The sequence below is a fragment of the Bicyclus anynana genome, chromosome 1, assembly GCF_947172395.1.
Source record: "Bicyclus anynana chromosome 1, ilBicAnyn1.1, whole genome shotgun sequence".
NCBI classification, from domain to species: domain Eukaryota; kingdom Metazoa; phylum Arthropoda; class Insecta; order Lepidoptera; family Nymphalidae; genus Bicyclus; species Bicyclus anynana.
The window spans coordinates 5,010,920-5,033,881 of record NC_069083.1 but is presented as its reverse complement, the minus strand read 5'-3'; the positions used below and the strand labels follow the sequence as shown (position 1 = coordinate 5,033,881).

The 22,962-nt window shown below is 36.0% G+C and overlaps 1 protein-coding gene across 2 annotated transcripts; it reads right to left on the bottom strand.

Annotated features, from left to right (window-relative positions):
- Positions 1-221: 221 nt before the first annotated feature.
- LOC112056395 (nucleoporin NUP42-like) lies at positions 222-15,066 on the bottom strand. 2 transcript variants are annotated; one of them, XM_052891527.1, is made up of 5 exons: positions 14,530-15,066; positions 12,730-12,901; positions 3,192-10,201; positions 2,369-2,467; positions 222-1,497 (listed from the first exon to the last, which is right to left on the bottom strand). In XM_052891527.1, the coding sequence occupies exons 1-3, from the start codon at positions 14,928-14,930 to the stop codon at positions 10,040-10,042; spliced, it is 735 nt and encodes a 244-aa protein (XP_052747487.1). In that variant the 5' UTR covers positions 14,931-15,066; the 3' UTR covers positions 222-1,497; positions 2,369-2,467; positions 3,192-10,039. The 2 variants fall into 2 exon arrangements, with proteins under 2 accessions (XP_052747487.1, XP_023952587.2); XM_024096819.2 differs by having other exon boundaries at positions 222-2,467.
- Between the last annotated feature and the right edge of the window lie 7,896 nt (positions 15,067-22,962).

Genomic DNA, 22,962 nt, shown 5'->3' with positions numbered 1-22,962 from the left:
TACCCTAGGCCTACCCTACCCCTACCCTACCCTACCCCTACCCTACCCTACCCCTACCCTACCCTACCCCTACCCTACCCTACCCCTACCCTACCCTACCCCTACCCTGGTTCAACGAATTTTCTAAGCGACGTCAAAAAAAGGTTCCAGTTTGTTTGGTAGCATTATCTTTTAACTTTACTAACACTATAGTGACACTTAAATAGAAATAAAACATGGTGCAATAGCTAATACTTTTATTAATTATAAAATGTACAATTTACAAATTATACTAAAACATAAAACAACCAAAGCAGATAAATAAAATGAGTGTTGTGATAATCATATCTACCTTGTTTGAAGTATTCGCCATTAAAACTATACAGTCTCGTCATACATGAGTAAGAACCAAGTAAGAACATAACAATACGATAAAATAGCATTTTCATGAGTTGTATATTTATAAATAAATTATATTTTCTATATTTATCATTCTATCATTTATCATTGCATCATATCATTTATTACTTGGGTTTTGAGCTAACGTTGCATCATTTTGATATCTTTATTATATATTTAAACAAGTTGTCTGTAAGTAATAAATTATAAGTAAAATAACCTTCCTTAAAATCAAGCTTTTACGAGTATTTAAATGCGCTAACAAGAATAAAATTAACTTTTCCTGTAAGAAAGCCTATAGTTTGATACCCATATTGTGGACTATATATATAAGTAGTCTGCTATCTCGATTAAATAACTAGTCCACCACCCCGGTAAACTGCCATGTTGGATTTAGAATAGCGTCAAACAGCGAATCATGAATTGTCATGTCATGTCAAAACTAAATGTTCCGATAGATTACCGAAAATAACACATTATATTGTAATGAGTATTTTCAGTTCACAATGACGGTATGACGGTAGATTATAATATCACAAGTGAGATTATAAACTAACGTATTTTATAATTTAACGGTAAAATATACATTCAACTTTATCGATTAGGTTATACATAGGATAGGTTGAAGATACGAGTGTCTGGTTGAAAATTGAGTTGCAAAATTACACCCAAACTAAATATTACATTCATTACTAGTTATGTAACAGCTATTAAAAAGTGGCGTAGATGTGTAATATTTGCAAACAAACAGTGTCACAATAATCTCGGACAACTCTGCTTACAATCTAAAATGGTTTCTCATAAGATAAGAATGATTCGGTATAAATGCTCATTTAACTGTTAATGTTGTAGTACATTGCTTTAAATAGGTACCTATAGTATAACTAATTAAGTAAAATCTCTTATATACCTAATCAAAAGTGACTGAGTAAAAAATAAGTGTTTCTTTGAAAGATCTTCACAAACATTTCGTTGTCAGATGTGTATAAAACACTTATACGTACGTACGCGTCGTTCGTTTAATGTAAGTGGTCCTTAACAGTTGTTTGACTAGTCTTCGGGAAGTTCATACAGTATTCTTGAAGGCATATTAACTATATGTTTATGATATGCATGTATCTATAAGGATAAAGGTAATATTTTGGAATTCATCTACAGTATTAAACAGAGGTAAAGTTTGTGGTGTTGTAGGGGGTAATCAATAGCGTGCACATGGCTCTATGGCATTATACGTAAACATTAATTTATTGTGGAACACGGCTAAAACCACAGAAAACATATGTACAAGCTAAACTCACGTGATACAACGTCGGAATATTCATTCATTCATTCATTCATTGTCAGCCGATAGACGTCCACTGCTGGACATAGGCCTCTTGCATGGACTTACAAACAAAACGGTCTCGAGCCGCCAGCATCCAGCGGCTCCCTGCAACCCGCTTGATGTCTTGGTCCACCTAGTGGGGGGTCGACCAACACTGCGCTTTCCGGTGCGGGGTCGCCATTCCAGCACCTTGGGACCCCAACGTCCATCGGCTCTTCGAACTATGTGGCCTGCCCACACTTCAGCTTCGCGACTCGCTGAGCTATGTCAGTGACTTTAGTTAGTCTGCGAATCTCCTCATTTCTGATTCGATCACGCAGAGAAACCCCATCGGAATATGTCGGGGTATTAATATCAATCATCAATTATGATACGTATTTATAATGATACGTATAAATTATACAAAATGAAAAATTCTTTCTCTACTACAGGTTCCTAATAAATCCTTAGAGTAGGCAGTACATTTTTGCATCTATGAAGTTTACGCCACAGGGGGTAATCTCTGGATCTACAGAACCGCTCTTGAATATTATTACCACTAGAAAACCACGTTATTTGTGAGTGTCATAGGCTATTTGTCCCCGTATTCTAACGGGAACGAGAAATACGGGTGAAACCGCGAGTCGCCGGCTAGTCACTAATAACTGTACTGATTATCCTCCTTACTTGATATAGGATGCATTGTCCAAATCTTGTTATGAGGTAGTTTAAGTTTTCCTTCATCATCTGAGTGTATCATGTTTTCCAAATGAGTTGTCATTGTTTCTGAAAAAATCAAAAGAACTTGTTTTAATAACGTCACAGTAAGAAGAATGAGGATATTGTTTATAGCTCCAATTAGGTATGTAGGTATATGATAACCATTCCATGACCTCTGCTAAAACTTTCGGATAGTACTTATGCGTAAGGCAAATCTAATTACATGACTAATAATAATAATTGGTAATGATTCATTAGTCAGATTTAAAACAGAACGAGAGGATAATTGAAAGTAAGCTCTAACACGTATGCGAATCAAATTTTGTCCTCAAATAACTTTAATACTATTCGAAAAAGTGACGATATGAAAGAGAGATCATTCATCATCATCATTATCAACCCATTCGGCTGCTGAGCTCGAGTCTCCTCTCAGAATGAAAGGGGTTAGGCCAATAGTCCACCACGATAGCCCAATGCGGATTGACAGACTTCACACACGCAGATAATTAAGAAAATTCTCTGATATGCAGATTTCTCACGATGTTTTCCTTCACCGTTTGAGACACTTGATATTTAATTTCATAAAATGCACACAACTAAAAAGTTGGAGGTCATATCCACTGGGCTATCACAGCTCTCATTGTTGGATTGATAATACTCTGTATTTACCAATCCCAATGATGTCATAGAAAGATATCTGCCTGTATAGAGGCATTTTAACACTCAAGACAGCGACCAGACGGGTCGATGGTTTGACAATATTTCCGTTATAAATTGTAAATTAAGTTACCTTGGGTGGTAGGAGATTAATCGCAGGTACATCATACGTTTCCAATATGCTAATTTTCGGAACACTAGTCGGTGATATATCATCAATTGCTTCAGCAGTAACTCCTGGTTCTGACTCAATGATAGCGGCTAACTTTGGCGTAGGTTCTACTGTTATATGCTCAACTGGGGTCAATGTAATCTTTTGTAGACCCGGTATCTCCGTTTTCAATTCAAATGTTGTTAGTGGAGGAGGTAAATATTCTTCTATAAAATCAGCTGCGACTGTTTCTGTAGTCAACTCGATTGGTATAACAGGAGAGGGTTTGACATTAAAACTACTTGCTAAAGTCACCGCCGTGCCGTCCATGGGCAAAACTTTTACACACGCAACATAACACAAAACTGTTGTAAACACAAACAAGCTTCGTTTTCGTGTCATTTTATTTATTAATGAATAATACACGAAAGCACCGGACGACTGATAAAGCTTGACTGTCTGGCTGTACATACGTTTTCTCGACTATATGTGTTATACAAGAATAAATTTCCACTTATTCGTACCCAGTTTGCCGTGAATTGAAATAATGTGTTTCATAAACATCTGTTGGCAATGTATCGCTTTCCTCGGAATTGATACAGTGTTTATTTTTGTATCCGATTAATTGCGTCCATTTTATCTTCAATGGTTAGGTACTAGTATGTTGTTGTTGGTCAGTGTGTAAGCTAAAGTGGACCTTATAGTTTGACCTGTAGAATTGATATTTCCTTAAATATTCACAATGTCTTTAGATATTTTGAATACATTATGACTAATATGCAATAGTGTTATTTCATATAATAACTGTTTTTTTTGTATATTCGTATACTACATAAAAAAAATAAAAAGAAAAGTTTAATTTTATGACTTTATTAGTACTGTATTGTAATATTTGTTAGGCATAATATTATATTATATTGTTTGTACCTACACAATATTATCTTGTATGTTATGTTTACTTAATCCATCTAATATTCCACATATATATTTTTATCTTTAATATTGGGACAAGGCTTAATACGTGGAAGGTAAATTGGAACTTATTCCTGACGTTTGACGATCATGGTACCATATAGTTGGTTTAATCAATATACAGGGTGATTCGGTCTTTAGTGCGGATATTTTTTTTCGTGGTTCTGTATCATTAATAGAATATAAATCTACAAACAGTTCGATACATTTTATGTAATTTTTTTTTTTAATTTATGTCTCTAAAATAACAAAATAATGCACACATTATTACTAAACAAGATATATTCAGCTTAAAAGTGATCTGGTGACGTCCTTTAGGTATCAAACGAAAATAAAATAAACGCACAATAGGGTGACCCTAAAATTCTGTTCAAAAGTAAATAACTTTAGCTAACGATAATTTTGTTATTTTTGAGTTAAAAAAAAAAGAAAAAATACGTGATCATTAAATTTTGTTTATGTACAAAATATAAAAATATCCGCACTAAAAAAAATTTCTTCCTGTATTTATAGAAATTCCAAAGGTAAACAAAAGCCTAATATTGCTCATATTATGTCTACTAATGGTAGGCGTCCACAAATCAGGATCATACGTATCGGCCTCATCGCATCAAAGACAAATTCCGAATAGCTGTTTTGAATTCAATTCGGTACGCAAAACCAAAATTGATTCTGGATAAACATTAAGTTGTTCCAACTTAAGGACCATTTGTATTACAAGCTCGATTCAGACACTGTCGTGACTAATCGCTTATACCAGGATCTTGAACGATGTGCGGTCATTTATTACGTAGTCAGATTTGACCATTGTTTCTTTTGCAACGTGTGAATGTTTTAAATGAAATAGAAATTGTATGGAAATGTAAATAATTGTATTGGGAATCTTATAATAGCGGGTTTTTGTGACGTCCATCATTTGCTGTTCGCGGAAACCATCGTCATCAATAATTGTCAAGTGATTTAATTATCGTCTTGCCGCTGTCATTTGTTACGTTATCTTTGTATTTTATACTAGTCAACACCGTTCCCGTTCCCGTGAGAAAATATGGGCATAAATATGCCTTTGACAGTCAAAAATAACGTGGCTTTTTAGTGGTAAAAGAATTTTCAAATTCAGTTCGGTAGAGAGATTCACCCTACAAACTTTTTAACCCTACGAAACCCTACGAAGTTTAAAGTCAAACTGTTAATGTTGAATGATTTTATTAGAAGTTAATGATTTAGGTGACGGTCTGTAATTAAAAGAACTTAATGTTTATCTTAAATTAATGTTATGTTTATTATCTATTTACAATATTAAGATCTATGCAGGTGAGTAAGAATTATCCAGAAGTACAAATAAATAAAATTGAAGTGTCTGTTTAAATAAATTCATATAATATGGTAGGATGTTTTCACTCGCCTTGTTTATATATGCGAGCAAAATTCATACTAAAGCATAGAGCCTTTTGTTTATACATGGCAATTTAGATTCAACACAGTTTTAATACAAGTATAAACTTGAAAAAGCCTTAGGAGGTTTTTAAAAACTTATGGAAAATGGAAAGAAGAAGTCTTTCTTATCCACATATCCGCATCTCCATATCTGTCCGTCTGATGTGATGAAGACCCTGCTTACTTCGTTTTTATTTTGCTAACATACACCGTATACCACGCCTTGAGACTGCTATTTATCATTCATCATCATTATCAACCCATATACGGCTCACTGCTGAGCTCGAGTCTCCTCTCGGAATGAGAGGGGTTAGGCCAATAGTCCACCACGCTGGCCCAATGCGGATTGGCAGACTTCACACACGCAGAGAATTAAGAAAATTCTCTGCGTGTGCGTGAAAATTAAGAAAATTTCCTCACTATGTTTTCCTTCACCGTTTGAGACACGTGATGTTTAATTTCTTAAAATGCACACAACTGAAAGTTGGAGGTGCATGCTCCGGATCAAATTCGAACCTACGCCCTCCACAATCTGGTGCAGAGGTTATATCCACTGGACTAAGGCTGCTACTTATGTATTGAAATTTTCCTCAGTCTTTCTGACTTACTGATATAAATATAAATGACTTCAACGAATCATATTCCCTTAAAGCACTGACAAAACTTGTTACCTGTTTACTTATTGTATTGCATAATGTATATACAGGGTGTTGCGGAGTATTTGCAGAATGTTTCTTCAAGGTTGAAAAGTCCACTTATACAAGCCGAACTGCATAACAAATTTTTTTAGCCAAAAAAATCTTTGTATGTTTTCATACAAAGTAATTCAAGTAATTCCGACTATCTATGTAACACACGTGTTTATTTATCCTTACATTTTAAAATACGTAATCTTAGTGGTAAGACTATCAACTGGCACTCCGCACTTCAATAGTAAGCTACTTCATCATATTTATCTATGAACTAGCTGACGTTGTGCGGTTTCCCCCACGTGGTTCCCGTTTCCGTAGGAATACAGGGATAATATATGGCCTATAGCCTTCCGCAATATATGGGCTATCTAACACTGAATTGTTTAAATCGGACCAATAGGTTCTGAGATTAGCGCGTTTAATCAAACAAACAAACTCTTCCGCTTTAGAATATTAGTATAGATAAGTTAGACTAGGTCATAATATAAGGATGCCATATAAGGGATCTATTTACAAAAGAAATATTTCTTTTGCTTACTCCGAAAATATTCATTTTAGAACACATGTTCCTCATACATTTTTAATTAATTTTCCTTAAAGAATATAACCCTAGAGTTATGGAAAATACTCCCGAGTACCCTGAATAATTTCACACCACTTTAAAAATCAGTGAGATTTAATTGCTTGCCATTTTTTTCTTCATCTCTGACCGGGCACTGACCTGACAATGCGTCTGGTTAGAACATCAAACTTGTCTGTCTTACAACATGACAAGCAAACGTGGATTGCTATCACTATATTTGGATATGTGTGAAGCAACAATATGATGTGAACTTGGTGAGAACAGGTTCATATTAACTGGCATGCGAAGTTTTTGTTGCTTTAACGGACCACTGACTGTTTCTTGACCTTAAACCTGAATAGATCACAATATGCACGATCAAAGAGCCTGCACCAACGATATTTTATAATAGAGATAGGGCACTAACGCATCATAACTGAGGCATTTGTCCGCTAGTACCCTACCTATCTCTATTATAAAATATCGTTGGTGTAGGCTTCCTTCATGACCAAAGATTGCTTGGGCACTCAAATGTCCCGCGGCGGGAGAGTTGATTATTTTCTTTATAATTTATTGATAGTGTTTTGTATTTATATTTTATTAACATTTTTAAAAATTAAAATAAAAGGTCAAATAAATGAATGACAGAACAAGAACATTTCCAATCACAATGGTTAAAACATTACCAGCTTTATAACTGTCCTGGTTAGATTATTTTGGAAGAAGGGTGACTTCAGTATTTCAAAGCCATAGCTTCGAATTCAGGAACTCACATCCGATGCAACATCAGCTAACCATTGTATCAAGGAGGCAGATAGGAGACAGTGCATTCATCATCATCATCATCATTTTCAGCCGATGGAAGTCCACTGCTGGACATAGGCCTCTTGTATAGACTTCTAAACATCATGGTCTCAGGCCGCTAGCATCCAGCGGCTGTCTGCGGTTCATCTAGTGGTCTAGAGGTCGACCAACACTGCGCTTATCGGTGCGGGATCGCCATTCCAGCACCTTGGTACAATAACGTCCATCGGCTCTTAGAACTATGTGCCCTGCCCATTACCTTTACTTCGTGACAGTGCTTTTAGGGTACTATAAAAATAAGAACACTTACTTTGTAATAATATATTGATTATATCATAAAGTAAAACTATATTAATCAATAAATAGTGCGTCAGTCGTTAAAGTTCGTTAATAAATTGATTCGTTACAGCGTATATTACGCCATAACGTTAAATGTTGACCATAATCTATTAATTTACAGAAAACTAATCGTTAAATGGTAAAATAAATAAAATAGACATAAAATGAGCATTATGTTCGTACTTAGTGTTTTTTACTAAATACAAGAAGGTAACACGAGTATTGCGATTCAAAACTGAGCATATTCGCATAGAAAAATGCAAGCTAGAGTAAACTTTGCAATTTGCCGATCGCTAGCTAACTATTAATAATGGAACTTGGTTATTGCTTGCTTATCTTATAATTAGCCATATTGACTAATTACGAAAAAACTATGAAGCTATCGACGTATCCGGTGAATCAATATGTGACATAATCCAGCATAATACGTTTTATTATTTTTTGCTTACATGTGTAAGAAATAATTTCTATTTTAATATTAATAATTTCGTCCAATACAAAAATCACCGTATTAGGGTTCCGCAAAAATATTTAAATTATTACTTTGATTCTACCCCAGAAATATGCATACTGATTACTACATTTACCAATGTATGAAGCATATGCATTCAATTTTAAGTATTAATAAAAACAATTACACAGTTACTCACATTAAAAATTCAATCAAGGAGTGTAGTGTTTCAGTTTTAAAAATATTCCTAATACAAGTTTTTGATCTTATGTAAATTACAGTGTTTTTTTATAATCAATTGATACAGATTCCATAAAATAAAAATTATTTGATGAGTGTTCTCTTATTTTTTGTGTTCTCTTGTCTTAAAAGTTTGAGAACATCTTTCATACACTGCCATTTTTACATTTTTTTTTATTCAATGAAAAGATAACTCTTGACTGCGATATCACCTGGTGTAGAATATTTAAAGCGGGCTAACTTGGTAGAGATAAAAGTTAAGCATTCGTGCACATGAACGGAGGTAGGGACTTACTTTACATGATTCATCTTGGTATTGGTATGTAATTGTAACGTAATTAGCTTACTTTGTCATACTAATTGATAGAGTAAGCAAATAAGGTGAAACTGGATTTTTTTTATTATTACGCTCGACTGCAATCATGCCTGATACATGATAGTAAGCAATGATGCCTATGATGGAACGCCATTGCCTAGAAGATCGGCTATTCACTTGAATATACCCATACTGATTACTAATTGGTACTTGTTTACTGATTGATCAACCATGGTGGACCATGGTGCCATGTGTCTAAATAATGTTTTGTCTGTAATTACAACATTCACAGCAAATCACGGTACTGTCTGGTATAGACTACAAGCCCTTGAACAAAAATTACATGTGAAATGACCACTATGCTGCCATTTCTGAGCGGTACAGTTGAGTACGCGACGGTAAGGTTTGCGACCCTTATATTTCGACTCCTGCGGTGGAAAAATGTACGGCGTTTTTGGGTAAAGTATCTGTATATGTGTACAAAACGAATTGCACAAATGCCGTACAGTAATAAATGACCTGTTTTACTTCTGCAATTGTCGACAATTAAAAGTTTGTTTTGACTTCTGGCACCACCATTTTAGTACAGCACTAGGATTTTCGACATTTATTTTAAATCATCTTTAACACTATAACAAAGCCGTACAATTATAATTAGTCGTAATTCATCATTTGTACCTGAGGAATTCCATTTATTCGCGTACTCACCACTGTACCGCTCAGAAATAACGGCATAGTGTTCAGAGTTATTTTCTGATATAGTAAGCCTTGTAAGCGTTATTCACGTTGGGTAATTTCACAGGTAATTTTTGTTCAAGGGCTTGTAGTCTAGTACTGTTGATTGGCAGTAAAATAAGCATGGCGGTATTTCCTTAGAGGACCTCTGTTTCATTGAGCTCTACTATTCTTACAAAAGGATTAGAGTTGCAACTAATTGTTATTTTGCATATAGCGTCCAGCGCTTTTCTTTGGATTTTACTAAAGTATGATCGTACTAAACCTACTATGTAGCTACATTGTTTAAAAGGAAACCAGTGTAGCTAAGAAGTCATCGTTGTTGTCAAATGGTAAGGACTTGAACGTGGCAGCAGTCAGGGCCTTATGTCTCCTGACGAGGTCAGGGAACGAAAAACCGGGCACGCCACGGTGTCTAACGTCCAGGAGACCACCTTCGAATGACACCTGGAATCATAGAAACACATAGGTTAATTGAGCTACAGAATGGTAGTTTTTACTTAATGTGTACACCTGCACGGTATCATCATGAGCCTGTATCCGTCCACTGCTGGACATAAGCCTGCACGATGCTCCACCATCCTCATCCGGCCACTTCCCACTGCCCTCTTAATGTCGTCGGATCATCTGGCTACAGGGCGTTCTACAATGCGTTTGCTGGTCCGTGGTCTCCACTCCAGAACGGATCTGCCCCAGCGTGACGTAACATCAGCAAACTGATGTTACATACGTGTACGGAAGGCGAATCCCAGTACCTGGACGCATTTTTTTCTCGAAGAGATCCAGGATTAGGGGAAGCTACTACTATCAAGCTAATTTTCATCATGTTTAAGCGTTAGTTTTTGTCCCTTACAAAAAATCTCAATCGTGGAAGCAAGCTTACTTTGTTTTCACGATACTGACTGGATTACCAGGATATCGTATGACTCAATAGTGAAACTCAAAGGACAACGTAGCTTTTAAATCACGTGAGTATTAATTAAACAACAGTAAAATATAATTTTGAGGTAATTTCGTATTCATATAAAATGATTTGATACAATAAATCTATATAATTATAATGTCTTTCCGTCTTAAAAAGTGCATAAACAACCTTCAATAAAAAAATCATCTTCAGTGACATTTGCCGTAAAAGACAAGGTAAAGGTGGAACGTAAAAGTCCGAATTGGATCCTGATTCAACAAGGATATGAAAGTGCGACCTTCACATTAACTTTGGCTCAGATAATAAACTGCCGGATCACAGATATCAGTCACTACTGGTTAAATTACCGTGTCATTGAACTTTAAATCAATTAAGACTTATAATCTTTATTGTAGCATTTGTGAGGTCAATAACTCAAAAAGTTTTAGTAATATTTCTAATCAAATTAATTTAAACTTTATCTGAATTTTGTTTAGTATATTGAGTGTATATAAATTATATTAAGCATTAGCAATGCCCTGACAGGGCCTCATGTGACAACCATTCTATTAACAGTAAGACTATCGATGTATTAGGATATAGGTACATGAATGCCATATAAATAAATAAATAATATTAAATAAGTAAAATAAAAGTTGTAGACTTAATTATAAATCTAAAAAAGAGATTTAATGAAAGCACCCAGGCGGCTTAACTTTTTCCGAATTTCCAGAACCATCGTAAAAGTTAGGTACTCTACGACTGCGGAACCCGACACTGCGCGTGGCTTGACACGCACTTGGACGGTTCATTTTTAAATATTTATCATACGATTAGGTTTCTTTACGATTTAAATCTAGGTTTATACGTATACATTATACTTGATAATTAATTACATTTTGACATTATATTATACCAACGTTTTGACATTGGGCTGCACATAAATATTCATTAATTAATATTATCTACCTATAATTAAATTCGATGATATAATTAATTTATTCTGGTTTTGATATGCCAGATAATTTATAATGTTTTATGCATATTTTTTTTAACAGGTTATGTTCGTGAGAGAAATACAAGTAGGTACCTTGGCAGCTGATACAATAAAACTTAAGTATTATGTCACCGTATCATTCAAATTTAAGTACATTGTGATTTAATTTTTGGAAAGTTGGTGAAAAAGATAAATAGTAATAGGGAAGTTAGATCTGTTATAAGTATACGTGTACCTAATACGCATACTCGCAATTTGTGCGTATCTACCTCAGATCAATCACCTTCTAAAAGACCTGCCTTGCTAGAGGGTACTCCTCTGTCGAATATTTTAGCGGACTCAGCAGTGATTACAAAAATAAGAAAACTAATGTCGAACAAATTCACAACATTTGTCAGGACAACTTAATTAACAAATCAAAATAAGACCCTAGAATGGCAGAGAATGACCTTGAGTGAAGTCACGCACTTGTGAACGTTGTGTGTAGGGTTAAAGGATTCGTTGACAGTTAACAAACACTCCCCTTTTCCACTCAAGTCACTCTTCCCGCCTATTCCAAGTAACCCATAAAGAATAGGGATGATGACAGTTTTTTAAATTGTATATAAATTAAGAGTATACTAATAGTAAAGCAATTTTGTAAAAGTAACAGGGTATCTGCGATCATTACTTTCGGAGCTACAGGGATTTAAAGAGTCAGATTTGCGGCGCTGCCGCGGATCCCTGAAAAACGCCCCATACAAAATGGCTCGAAAAAATGACGTCATAGGCAATGTAATGATCGTTAGATTTGTATGGGCGTTCAAACAAAATTACTAATATCTTTGTTATTTGTGCGTTTATCTTTATAGTTCATATATTAAAAAATGTCACATTTAATGTAAGGAAGCTAAAACTGTATGAATTTTCATCTAATTACGATAAAAAATTTTTAGTACTTTTTGAAAATTAAAATTTTGCAAATATCCAGACAATCTTTGCTTTTTATGTATAAATTACTTAACATTGACCTTATTGACCTAGTCATCATCCCTCTAATTAATAAGTGGACGTATATTTTGATAAAAATCTTACCGGGTCATTTTCGAAGCCATTCAATGAGTTAAAGCCAAACGCAGACGAGGCGCTCTGGCTGCCCGATAAGCCATTGAAGCCTCCTAGAGCAGACGCAGAGGACGCAGCGCCCGTCGCACCTGCACCGTTGAATGAAGCCGCTTGGCTGCTGGCTTGGCTACCGCTGAAGCCACTGAAATTACAAAATATTAGAATTAATTTCGAATCAGAAATGGGGAGATCCGCAGAAGAACCAAAGTCACTGATATAGCTTAGCGAGTCGCGAAGCTGAAGTGGCAATGGGCAGACCACATGGTTCGAAGAGCCGATGGACGTTGGGGTCCCAAGGTGCTGGAATGGCGACCCCGCACCGGAAAGCGCTCTGTTGGTCGACCCTCCACTAGGTGGACCGAGGATATCAAGCGGCTCGCAGGAAGCAGCTGGATGCTCGCTGCTCGAGATTGTTTTGTTTGGAAGTCCATGCATGAGGACTATCCAATGGAAGTCCAATTGTCCAGCAGTGGACGTCCATCGGCTGTTAATGATGATGATGAGTTTGATATACAAGAAACTAAAAAGGCTATATATATATTACGAAGTATTTCTGGAGGACGAGCCGTAAGGCGAGGGCCGCTAAATAGAAATAGAGTTTATTTTGGCCCCGCGTGTTACAGTCTACTTTTCACTACGACTGCGAGAAAATAAAATAATTTAGTACAATATTCAATGTTAAAATTTTTTTTGCAGACGCAGCTCGCAACTCAATAAAAATCAAATGAACAAAAATTGCGTATTCCGCAGATAAGCAAGCAGAACGCTGCATTTCGTTCCAATTATAAAATTTCATCAAGCAATCAGGGCCTTACCTTACACATGTACGTACTCGTACCTGCCTATGCTGGTTCTATTTACGAATAAAACCTCCTTTGTTTTACAGAAGTCATTATTTTAGTATGACTAAACTATTTACGAATTAAACCTTTTTCTTTTTATAGTAGGCTAGTACTCGTACTCGCAGACAAAAATTAAAAAAAAAAAAAAACAAAATTACTTTTCCCCTTGGAGGCTCAAATGCTTGCTAAGCCCCGCTGTGGAGTGGTGACATATGACATATGACAATGATTTTGAGCAAGAGTAGTGAAAAATAATAATCATCATCACTATCTGCCCGTTTAATGGCCCATTATAGGGCGAAGCTTCCCTCCTTACAGAAGAGGGGATATGGAGCTTAGACCCACCGCGCTGCTCCAATACGGGTTGGTGGATGATAATATCAGACGTTAATGATAATTACATAAGGTGCTCTCTGAGACACGGGTCGTAATACCTTATTTTTACTTATTTTTACAACTAATAATTTTAACTAAAATTTTCTTAAAAGAAAGAAAACTCTCTATATCATAGTTCGTCAAGAAATATCTCGAGACGATAAAAGACATGTGGACCAATTGGCTCACGAGATAGGCACTCAAGGGCGAACTCTTTAATTGTATTCGACTTATTCAAAGTCGGCTATTTATATTGACGGCTTACAAAAAATCTAACTTAAGTGGCAATGAAAGTAATCCGATTATAGAATCCCAAAAAACAAGTAAATTGCACAATTCAATACATCACAATAACACCAAACAAGCAATTATCGTGCCCATTATTGGAATATTGGTAATGTTAATCATTTAAAAATGCTACGAAAGCGAATAAAAGAATATCTCGCACTCTTAATCAACTGACTAACCTTAGCATCAAAGATATGCGACAATATCCTAAGATAAGAAGTAGCTTAAGCAGAAAAAATTATACTACGGTGCTAAAGTAACTTACTTTCCAAATCCATTAAACGATGAAGCCTGGCTCGCCGAGTGTGAAGCACTGAATCCTTGATTGAATCCAAACGAAAAGGATTGCGAAGCAGAATGACTAGCACCGGCACCATTAGCACTGCTGCTGATACTCGCAGTCAACCCCCCATTACCAGAGGGCTTCACATTAAAACCACCCCCCAAACCAAATCTAGGCTTCACTTGATTCACTGCACCACGTTCACCAGGCAACAAAGTGCTGGGGTCACGTTCCAAATGCTCTAAAACTGGTAGAACTGGCGGTGTGATAATCGGCTCCAACTTTCTTTGTTGCCTCCTTTCATCGGGGAATACGAAGCCATTGGCCGGCGCTGACTTCGCGACACTCACTAGGGAGATTAATAACGTGTAAATGAACAACATGGTACCAGTGAGACACTCGTACTATAGCAGGTTGTCAATGTTTGTAGTATTATAATAGGGTCTCGCGAGGTCAGTGTCGTTGGCATGCGACTCGCAGCACAGCCTTCAGAAAACCCACTGCGCTAGACCCCAGCCAACGTCCAACCCGCCAAGCATCCCCTCTACGCGGTCACATAAACAGTGTCCTTTCGTAGCTAACGGATCATTGTTCGCATCTCGTTTAGGTAACCGGAAAAAGAGATAAACATCGGCCGCGATGTTGGGAAAACTCAATTGTCCCACTTTAAACATCGTAAGGAGTCCGAACACGTTGAAATGCTAAACAATGTTTGTTATCTAAGGTTATGTATATGTGTAGGTATGTATATTATTCATCTCATATTTACTTACCACATACTTAAAAGGTAGATGGCTAACATAATTGAAGAGAATAGGTTTTTATCATTTCTGTTGTATATCTTAATATTACGTACTGTTTAATTCATTTTCTCTAAAGACTGTTATGTATTAATCCGTTATAGCCCAGCGGATATGATCTCTGCCTCCGATTCCGGAGGGTGTGGGTTCGAATCCGGTCCGGGGCATGCACCTCCAACTTTTCAGTTGTGTGCATTTTAATATCACGTGTCTCAATCGGTGAAGGAAAACATCGTGAGGAAACCTGCATACCAGACAATTATCTTAATTCTGGTGGTGGACTATTGGCCTTACCCCTCTCATTCTGAGAGGAGACTCGTGCTCAGCAGTGAGCCGAATGTGGGTTGATGAGTCAAGACTGACAACAGAACAGGGTGAATTTTAGAATCCTATATTCTCTACTTATAGATAAAATTGTATATGAAACTATATACGTATATATCTACTTCTAAATCCTATTTTTAGAGAGTATATGTAATATATTCGGTAGTTGTAGATATAAAACACATGGTTGCAAATTAATTTAAAGTCGACGACTTTTTGTGAATATTATTTTCGGACATCATAAGATAGCTTAGAATTTAGATATTCAACTGGTTGAGTTGAAATCATCCAATTATTGTTTTAATGGTACAATATTTAAATATTAAAAAGCTATAATAGACAGGTTTTAGTGACGACTGTTATAAAACGTTATAAAATGCTTAAGCATTGATAAGCCAATATATCCGCCCAATAAAGACTCGTCCACAAAAGGATACAACATTTGGAGAGAACAGGAAATTTTGCTTTTCTGTAATTATATACGGAACGAATCTACATTGAAAATATGATCTATTGAATAAATATTAAAAAAGAACCTTAAAATAAAATGTTTGAGTCTCATTCCTTGTGTTTGGCATGTTTGAAACTGGTCAACGGATTTCAACGTAGGTAATTGAGTTTTGAGATAAATTTATTATTCCACACCATTAGATTCGCATCAGTGTGGGAGTCATTCATATAGGGTACTAATATCTTATTACTTTTTAGGCAGTCAGTTTTTTTTATTTTACATTTTGTTTTGTATATTGTGAGAACGTCTTTATATTTATAACGCCTGTATTGGTTTATATTTTATTTTGTATATTGTGAGAACGTCTTTATATAACGCATGTATTAGTCTTTTTGGAATAACTATGCATTGAGTTGTAAAATGTAGTTTTTGTGACCCTATCAGATCCTGGATCCGTGTATCGAATTTAGCATTCGAATTGACTAACGCTGTTAAGTAATTGTGTAGGTGTTGGATTGAACGAATGACGCATGACTTATTTAACATTCCAAACTTGGGAAACTCTGACATACCTGGCACGCTGTTAATTTGTGCATAATTTACACAGAGTAAAAAAAAACATAAGACACGCGTCTCCTTGACATCCGCATATACAAACTTTTTTCATAATTTGTATTTCAAAATTTAACACTAACAACAATTACGTAAATTAATATAATAATCAAAAATAACCAATAAAAATATCTCTATCTTATTTCTTTAGTTTTTGTGAACAGTTTTTTTAAAATATTTAAAAACGTATGACGCCATTTTTCTTGAATAATATTGAAAGTTACTGATGCGACGGTTCGTATCGTACTGACAAGAGAACGTATTCGTTTTTGAATTTCGTATCCGTGACGGGTACGACACCGTCATGTTCCGTACGCTACGTCTATATATTATTGATTAATCTGTGATAATTTATTGATGCGTGTTTAAAGTATAGACAAACGACGGTTATTACATCTTCGGTCATTGCGTTTAAGCCTACGACGAAATGATGATGTAAAGCTATTGAATTTGTTTTTACAGCTATCTATGAAATTACCGTTTTCCATACAAAATAGTAAAGTAGGTTTTGTTATGTTTTTATTTGTATTACATAATCAAAGTTTTCATGCCGATGCTTTGCGGCCATTTTTATTTGTTTTAATTATTTATTTCTTTTTGCACATTAAATTGAAAATATTACATTTAAAAGAAAAGAAACAAAAGTGTGCAATGGCGGTCTTTTTTTTCAATGCATAAGCAATCTGTACGAGACAGTTATTCGATAATAACCGAATAACCATAGAGCAATTCATCAAAGATCTTCTGGAAGAATTGACAGGGACCTACTTACTATTATGTATTCTGTGCTAGAGGCGACAAAAATCTTCTAAGACAGTTTCTATGACCTATCTGTTATTGAATTTCTTGCCAAGAAATTGACCAAAAAGAACTTCAAACGTAGCATCTATAGATTGGAGACTATCAGTTATTACCAGAAAATTGGAAGTTCGAAGTTACGTTTAAAACTATAGTATTAGTATTGATAAGTGAATTGTGAATGTCATGGATATGAGACGATAACTAAAATATCACTAAAAGTGATTTATGTATGAATTCAGTGTTTCTATAGGTAGGTCGCTCAAGGTTCAATCAAAGTAAATATACGAAAAGAGAGAAAGAGAGAGAGAGAGAGAGAGAGAGAGAGAGAGAGAGAGAGAGAGAGAGAGAGAGAGAGAGAGAGAGAGAGAGATAGCGACTGTAGCGAGAGAGCAAGAGATTGTACGACGCATAATATAAAATGCTAATCATAGAATATTCAGGTGTGACTTATGTCAATCGTCGGCAAGGTACATAATTATGACTCTTTGACAATTATCTATGTATCTAAGATATGACTGCTCACCTACATCATCCATAGCTATTACCACAGAATACAAGTATTACTATGCTATTACTGTCTTAGCTGTCTTGATTATAATAATAAATATTTAAATATGACCATTTCATTCTATAATTTATTGCAATTTAAATAAAGTAGTGTAAACCTTCAAATTCCTTGTTTTGAGACCTTATGGAGATTGCGTTGTCGATGAATTTATTGCTTAAATTTTAAATCGTTTTTACCTTTAATGGCTAACTTGTTTGGTACTCGCATTTTTGGAACATGCAATGCTTTTGCGATGCAATGTTGCAATTATTAATCATAATTCTTTATATGTCATTCATTAATACTCGACGGAACTAGCAAATAATCAATGATTGATTGATTGATTTGATTGATCAATCTTGATTGATTCTCCTGCGATTAACAACTGTATCGATACTTCGCAGCAGTGGTTGGCGTATCTTTAATCTGAGTTTGCTTAATGTTTTCAACTAGGGTAGGTATTATTCATACAAAATGTAAAATGGAAAATTCCTCCTCCAATACAAGTTTGTAATAAATTCTTAGTGTAGGCAGTTTATTTCTGCATCTATGGATTGCACGCCATGTGGTGCATATAGCTAGGAACAATATAATGCGATGTAACATATAGTCCTCGGTATCATCATCATCATCATCATATCAGCCGATGGACGTCCACTGCAGGACATAGAGCTTTTGTAGGCATTTCCAAACATCACGATACTGAGCCACCTGCATCCAGCGAATCCCTGCGACTCGCTTGATGTAGTCAGTCCACCTGGTGGGGGGTCGGCCAACACTGCGCTTACTATTTTTTAAGTGCTGGAATTACGGGGTCGCCATTCCAGCACTTTGGGACCCCAACGTCCATCGGCTCTTCGTACTATGTGCCCCGCCCATTGCCACTTCAGCTTCGCAACTCGTTGAGCTATGTCGGTGACTTTGGTTCTTCTGCGGATCTCCTCATTTCTGATTCGATCACGCAGAGATACTCCTAACATAGCTCGTTCCATCGCCCGCTGTGTGACTCTGAGCCTTCTTATGAGGCCCATAGTTAGCCTCGGTATAGCATAAATTAAATAGCATATGTCTCAAACGGTGAAAGAAATTATCGTGAGCAAACCAGCACACCAGAGAATTTTCTTAATTCTCTTTGTGTGAAGTCTGCCAATCTGCATTCGGCCAGCGTGATGGACTATTGGCCTAACCCCTCTCATTCTGAGAGGAGACTCGAGCTCAGCAGTGAGCCGATAATGATGATGATGATGATAGCATAAATTAGTCCTTCTAAAGAAAATTCAATTCCACGTGGCCGTAGTCACGGTCGTCCGTTATGTACTCGTAATGTCATAAATAGTGATAAGGGTATTAATATGCAAGTCTTTCTCTAACGCGGTTACGAGGCACACAAGTTACAATGTCAAGTGGACTGGTTACTTAATACCCAGTAGGGTTACCGCTTCGAATTTCTTCTAGTGATTATTGGATATCTAAGACTATTAGATACACTACTTTATCAAGATTAATACAATGTGTATAAGAATAATTCATTCATTAATTCTACAATAATTCATAATTTAAAAGAATATATCTTCTTTGAAATTTAATTTATTTTTGTTCACCCTTGGGCTTACACAGTCGCTATTACCTCCCTGGATGGCAAGGCGTATATCCTTAACCTACTTAATAATGTAATACAATAAATTATCATCTTGCAAGTAGGAAAAAGTTATACTCGTAAATAGGTTTCAGGTGGGTTAATTTTATTAACTCCGTGCCTGTTAATTTTACTGACTACCACTCTTTCGTGCTTTTGCTTAAGTCGTTGTCAACCAAACTAAAAATTTCGAGTCAAACCAGTTGGGTATTGGTATAATTATTAATTGCTAGCGGACGCCCGCGACTTCCTCCGCGTGGAATTTAGTTTTTCACAAATCCCGCGGGAACCATGGATTTTTCCGGGATAAAAAGTAGCCTATGTGTTAATACAGATATATAATCTATCTCTTATTTAAATTTCAGATGATTCTGTTCACTATCTGAGGCGTGAAAGAGTAACAAACATTCATACCATCAAAATCATCAGATTTTCGCAAATCTCTGGAATCCATGGATTTTTTCGGGATAAAAAGTAGCCTATGTGTTAATCTGTTTCCATTCCAAATTTCAGCCAAATCGCTTCAGTTAAAGAGTAACAAACATCCAAACTAACATACATGTTGATTCTACAACGTGCAATTGCTGCTGAGACTTTGCAATTGCTCGTTTTAGAGTCACCATCTCCTGAGGATGCTCCGCTCCGGTTTCGGAGTGAAACGTATGTAGAGAGTATTTTGTCGGACCTGGGTGACGTTGTCGCATGGGTTCGTCGGCTTTTCGCGAATCTTAACAAAATAAATAAATTATTATATATTCATGATGAACTTCCGCAGAGTAACGCCTGCTTCTATCCAATAGCTTATAAATTGACGATAGACGTTGAATCTCAAGCTGCTGGATAGACGACCCTGCACCGGAAAGCGCGGGTTTGTTTGAACTGCGCTAGATCGACCGACGACATTTATCCAGGGAATTCAGGGAAACGCTAGATGTATGAGGCTTAAGGCATTTGGAAGCCTTTACAAGATACCTATGTCCAGTGGATGCCCATCGTCTGTTAATGATGATGAAGATTTTTATTAATTTACAAGTTAGCTCTTGACTTCAATCTCACTTGATGGTATGTGATGATACAATCTTAGATGGAAGCGGGCTAACTTGTTAGGAGCAGGATGAGAATCCACACTCCTTCTACACGGCATCATACCGGAACGTTAAATTGCTTGGCGGTACGTCTTTGCCGGTAGGATGGTAACGCCACGGCCGAAGCCTCCGACCAGCCAGACCTTATTCGGCACAGCAGAAGATCGTACCCAGGAACTCCGTCTTGTAAATCCACCGCGGATACCACTGCGCCACGTAGGTCGTCATAATAATTGATGACGATGATGCATCAGCATTAGTGTGCGATCGACCAGCTGCAAATTATACGCTAGTGAGACGGTACCTTAAATTAAACATAGTAGGTACTTAGTACTACATCCTTTTCAAGAACTAACGTGCGATGATACTGAAAGGTAAATGGTTTACTGGAAATACAACTGAGGTACTTATGTTTTTATAACTAAACCTATTAGCTACTATAGTATCTATATAAATAAGCTAAGTAATGTAATGTATGATGTATCTAGTAATCGTTGTTTGCGTAATATCAAATGTTCGAGTCAAAATTTTAGTTAAAAAAAAGTTAGAAATAAATAAAAATGAGAAAAATCTAAAAGAACAGAGCAAATCTAACGAATCGCATAACCTTTGTTTTTTATAAACTTCGCTTATCTATCAGAAAACAGCATGAAAGTCCGTCGAGTAGTTCCACAATACTGAATTACAATAGGAATACAAAACTGAATAGGTACTCAACATACAGAAAATTGGATTTCTTTGTGATCCTCGGTTTTTATTTGTTCATTCCCTTTTTATTTTATTAATTATGTATTATACAACGTGGCAATACTGCCAGCCTTCCGAATCGACGATAATTGGTAGTGTCCAGACACTACCAATGATCGTCGATTCGGACGCATTCTACTACGCCTGAGTCTTTAGATATAATTTACTTTTTAATTTTTATAATATGTAGTTATAGATATGTAGGTACGTAATTTTTATATTATTGTAAAAAAATTAACAACGACTAACTTATATAATGTATAACATATTATGTATAAATAATATAGTACAATGATGAGACAACCCTAGGATTTAAGAAAATCCAAGCCTGTATGGTCCGGGGTCACACGTCTCGTGTCACGGTCGCGTATACGGGTGTACTATACATGTAAAGACTCACGTATAAGTATCAAAACCATTTTACAAGATTTTATGTCATTTTCTACACAATGCTGCTTGAAACATACTTCTTTTCACGTCTTTTAGAAAAAACTACGTAATGTATATTGAAGACATTTTAGTATACGTTAATGAAACACACTAATGTGGTGATAGAATAGAAATGGCGCTGACGCGTTTTGTATGTGACTACACACATGTACAACTTTGAAATGAACTGTGAAAAACTTCATGAAGGTAACCTAAGTTATATACTTGTACATATTATGTCTTCTGTCCCAGTAGATGTGACCTCTGCCTTCGTTTCGGAGGGCGTAGGTTCGAGTCCGGTACGGTGCATGCACGTCCAACTTTTCAGTTATGTGCATTTTAAGAAATTAATATCACGTGTCTCAATCGGTGAAGAAAAAACATCGTGAGAAAACCTGCATACCTGAGAATGTTTTAGTTATCTACGTGTGTGAATTGTGCCAATCCGCATTTGGCCTACGTGGTGGATTAAGACCTAACCCCTCTCATTCTGAGGAGAGAGGGATATGGTTTGTTAAGAGTGCAATATGTAATTTGGTGGTTACAAATGGTTCTGGATCTCAGATTCTGGAAAAGTTAGGAGCCTGATATTTGGGTAAATGATATTTCAAAGTGTTAGCTTCGTTATGACTATACAAAATACACAATTTGTAAAACTTTTCTCGATAGTTTATTTTTTTGAAATATACATGTTTTGCTTACATTTTGCTTTCAATCTTAGGAAAAGCAAACTTATTTTCTTAAATTTTTGTTTTGTATAGAAAATTAGGTTTATATCTTGAACATGGCCATTTTGTTTTTCGTTATGTTGTTTAATTTACTTGCAATTAGGTAAAAATGGTTTTGGCGCTCACGTTATAAAATTTGCGTCGCGCGTCAATCGCTCCGTGCTTTTCACTCACGTGAAAGTCAGAATTCGGCGTCTCGTTTGCGCTTCGAATTTTATCCATATCGTACCGACGCGCTGCGCGCTCTTAATGATG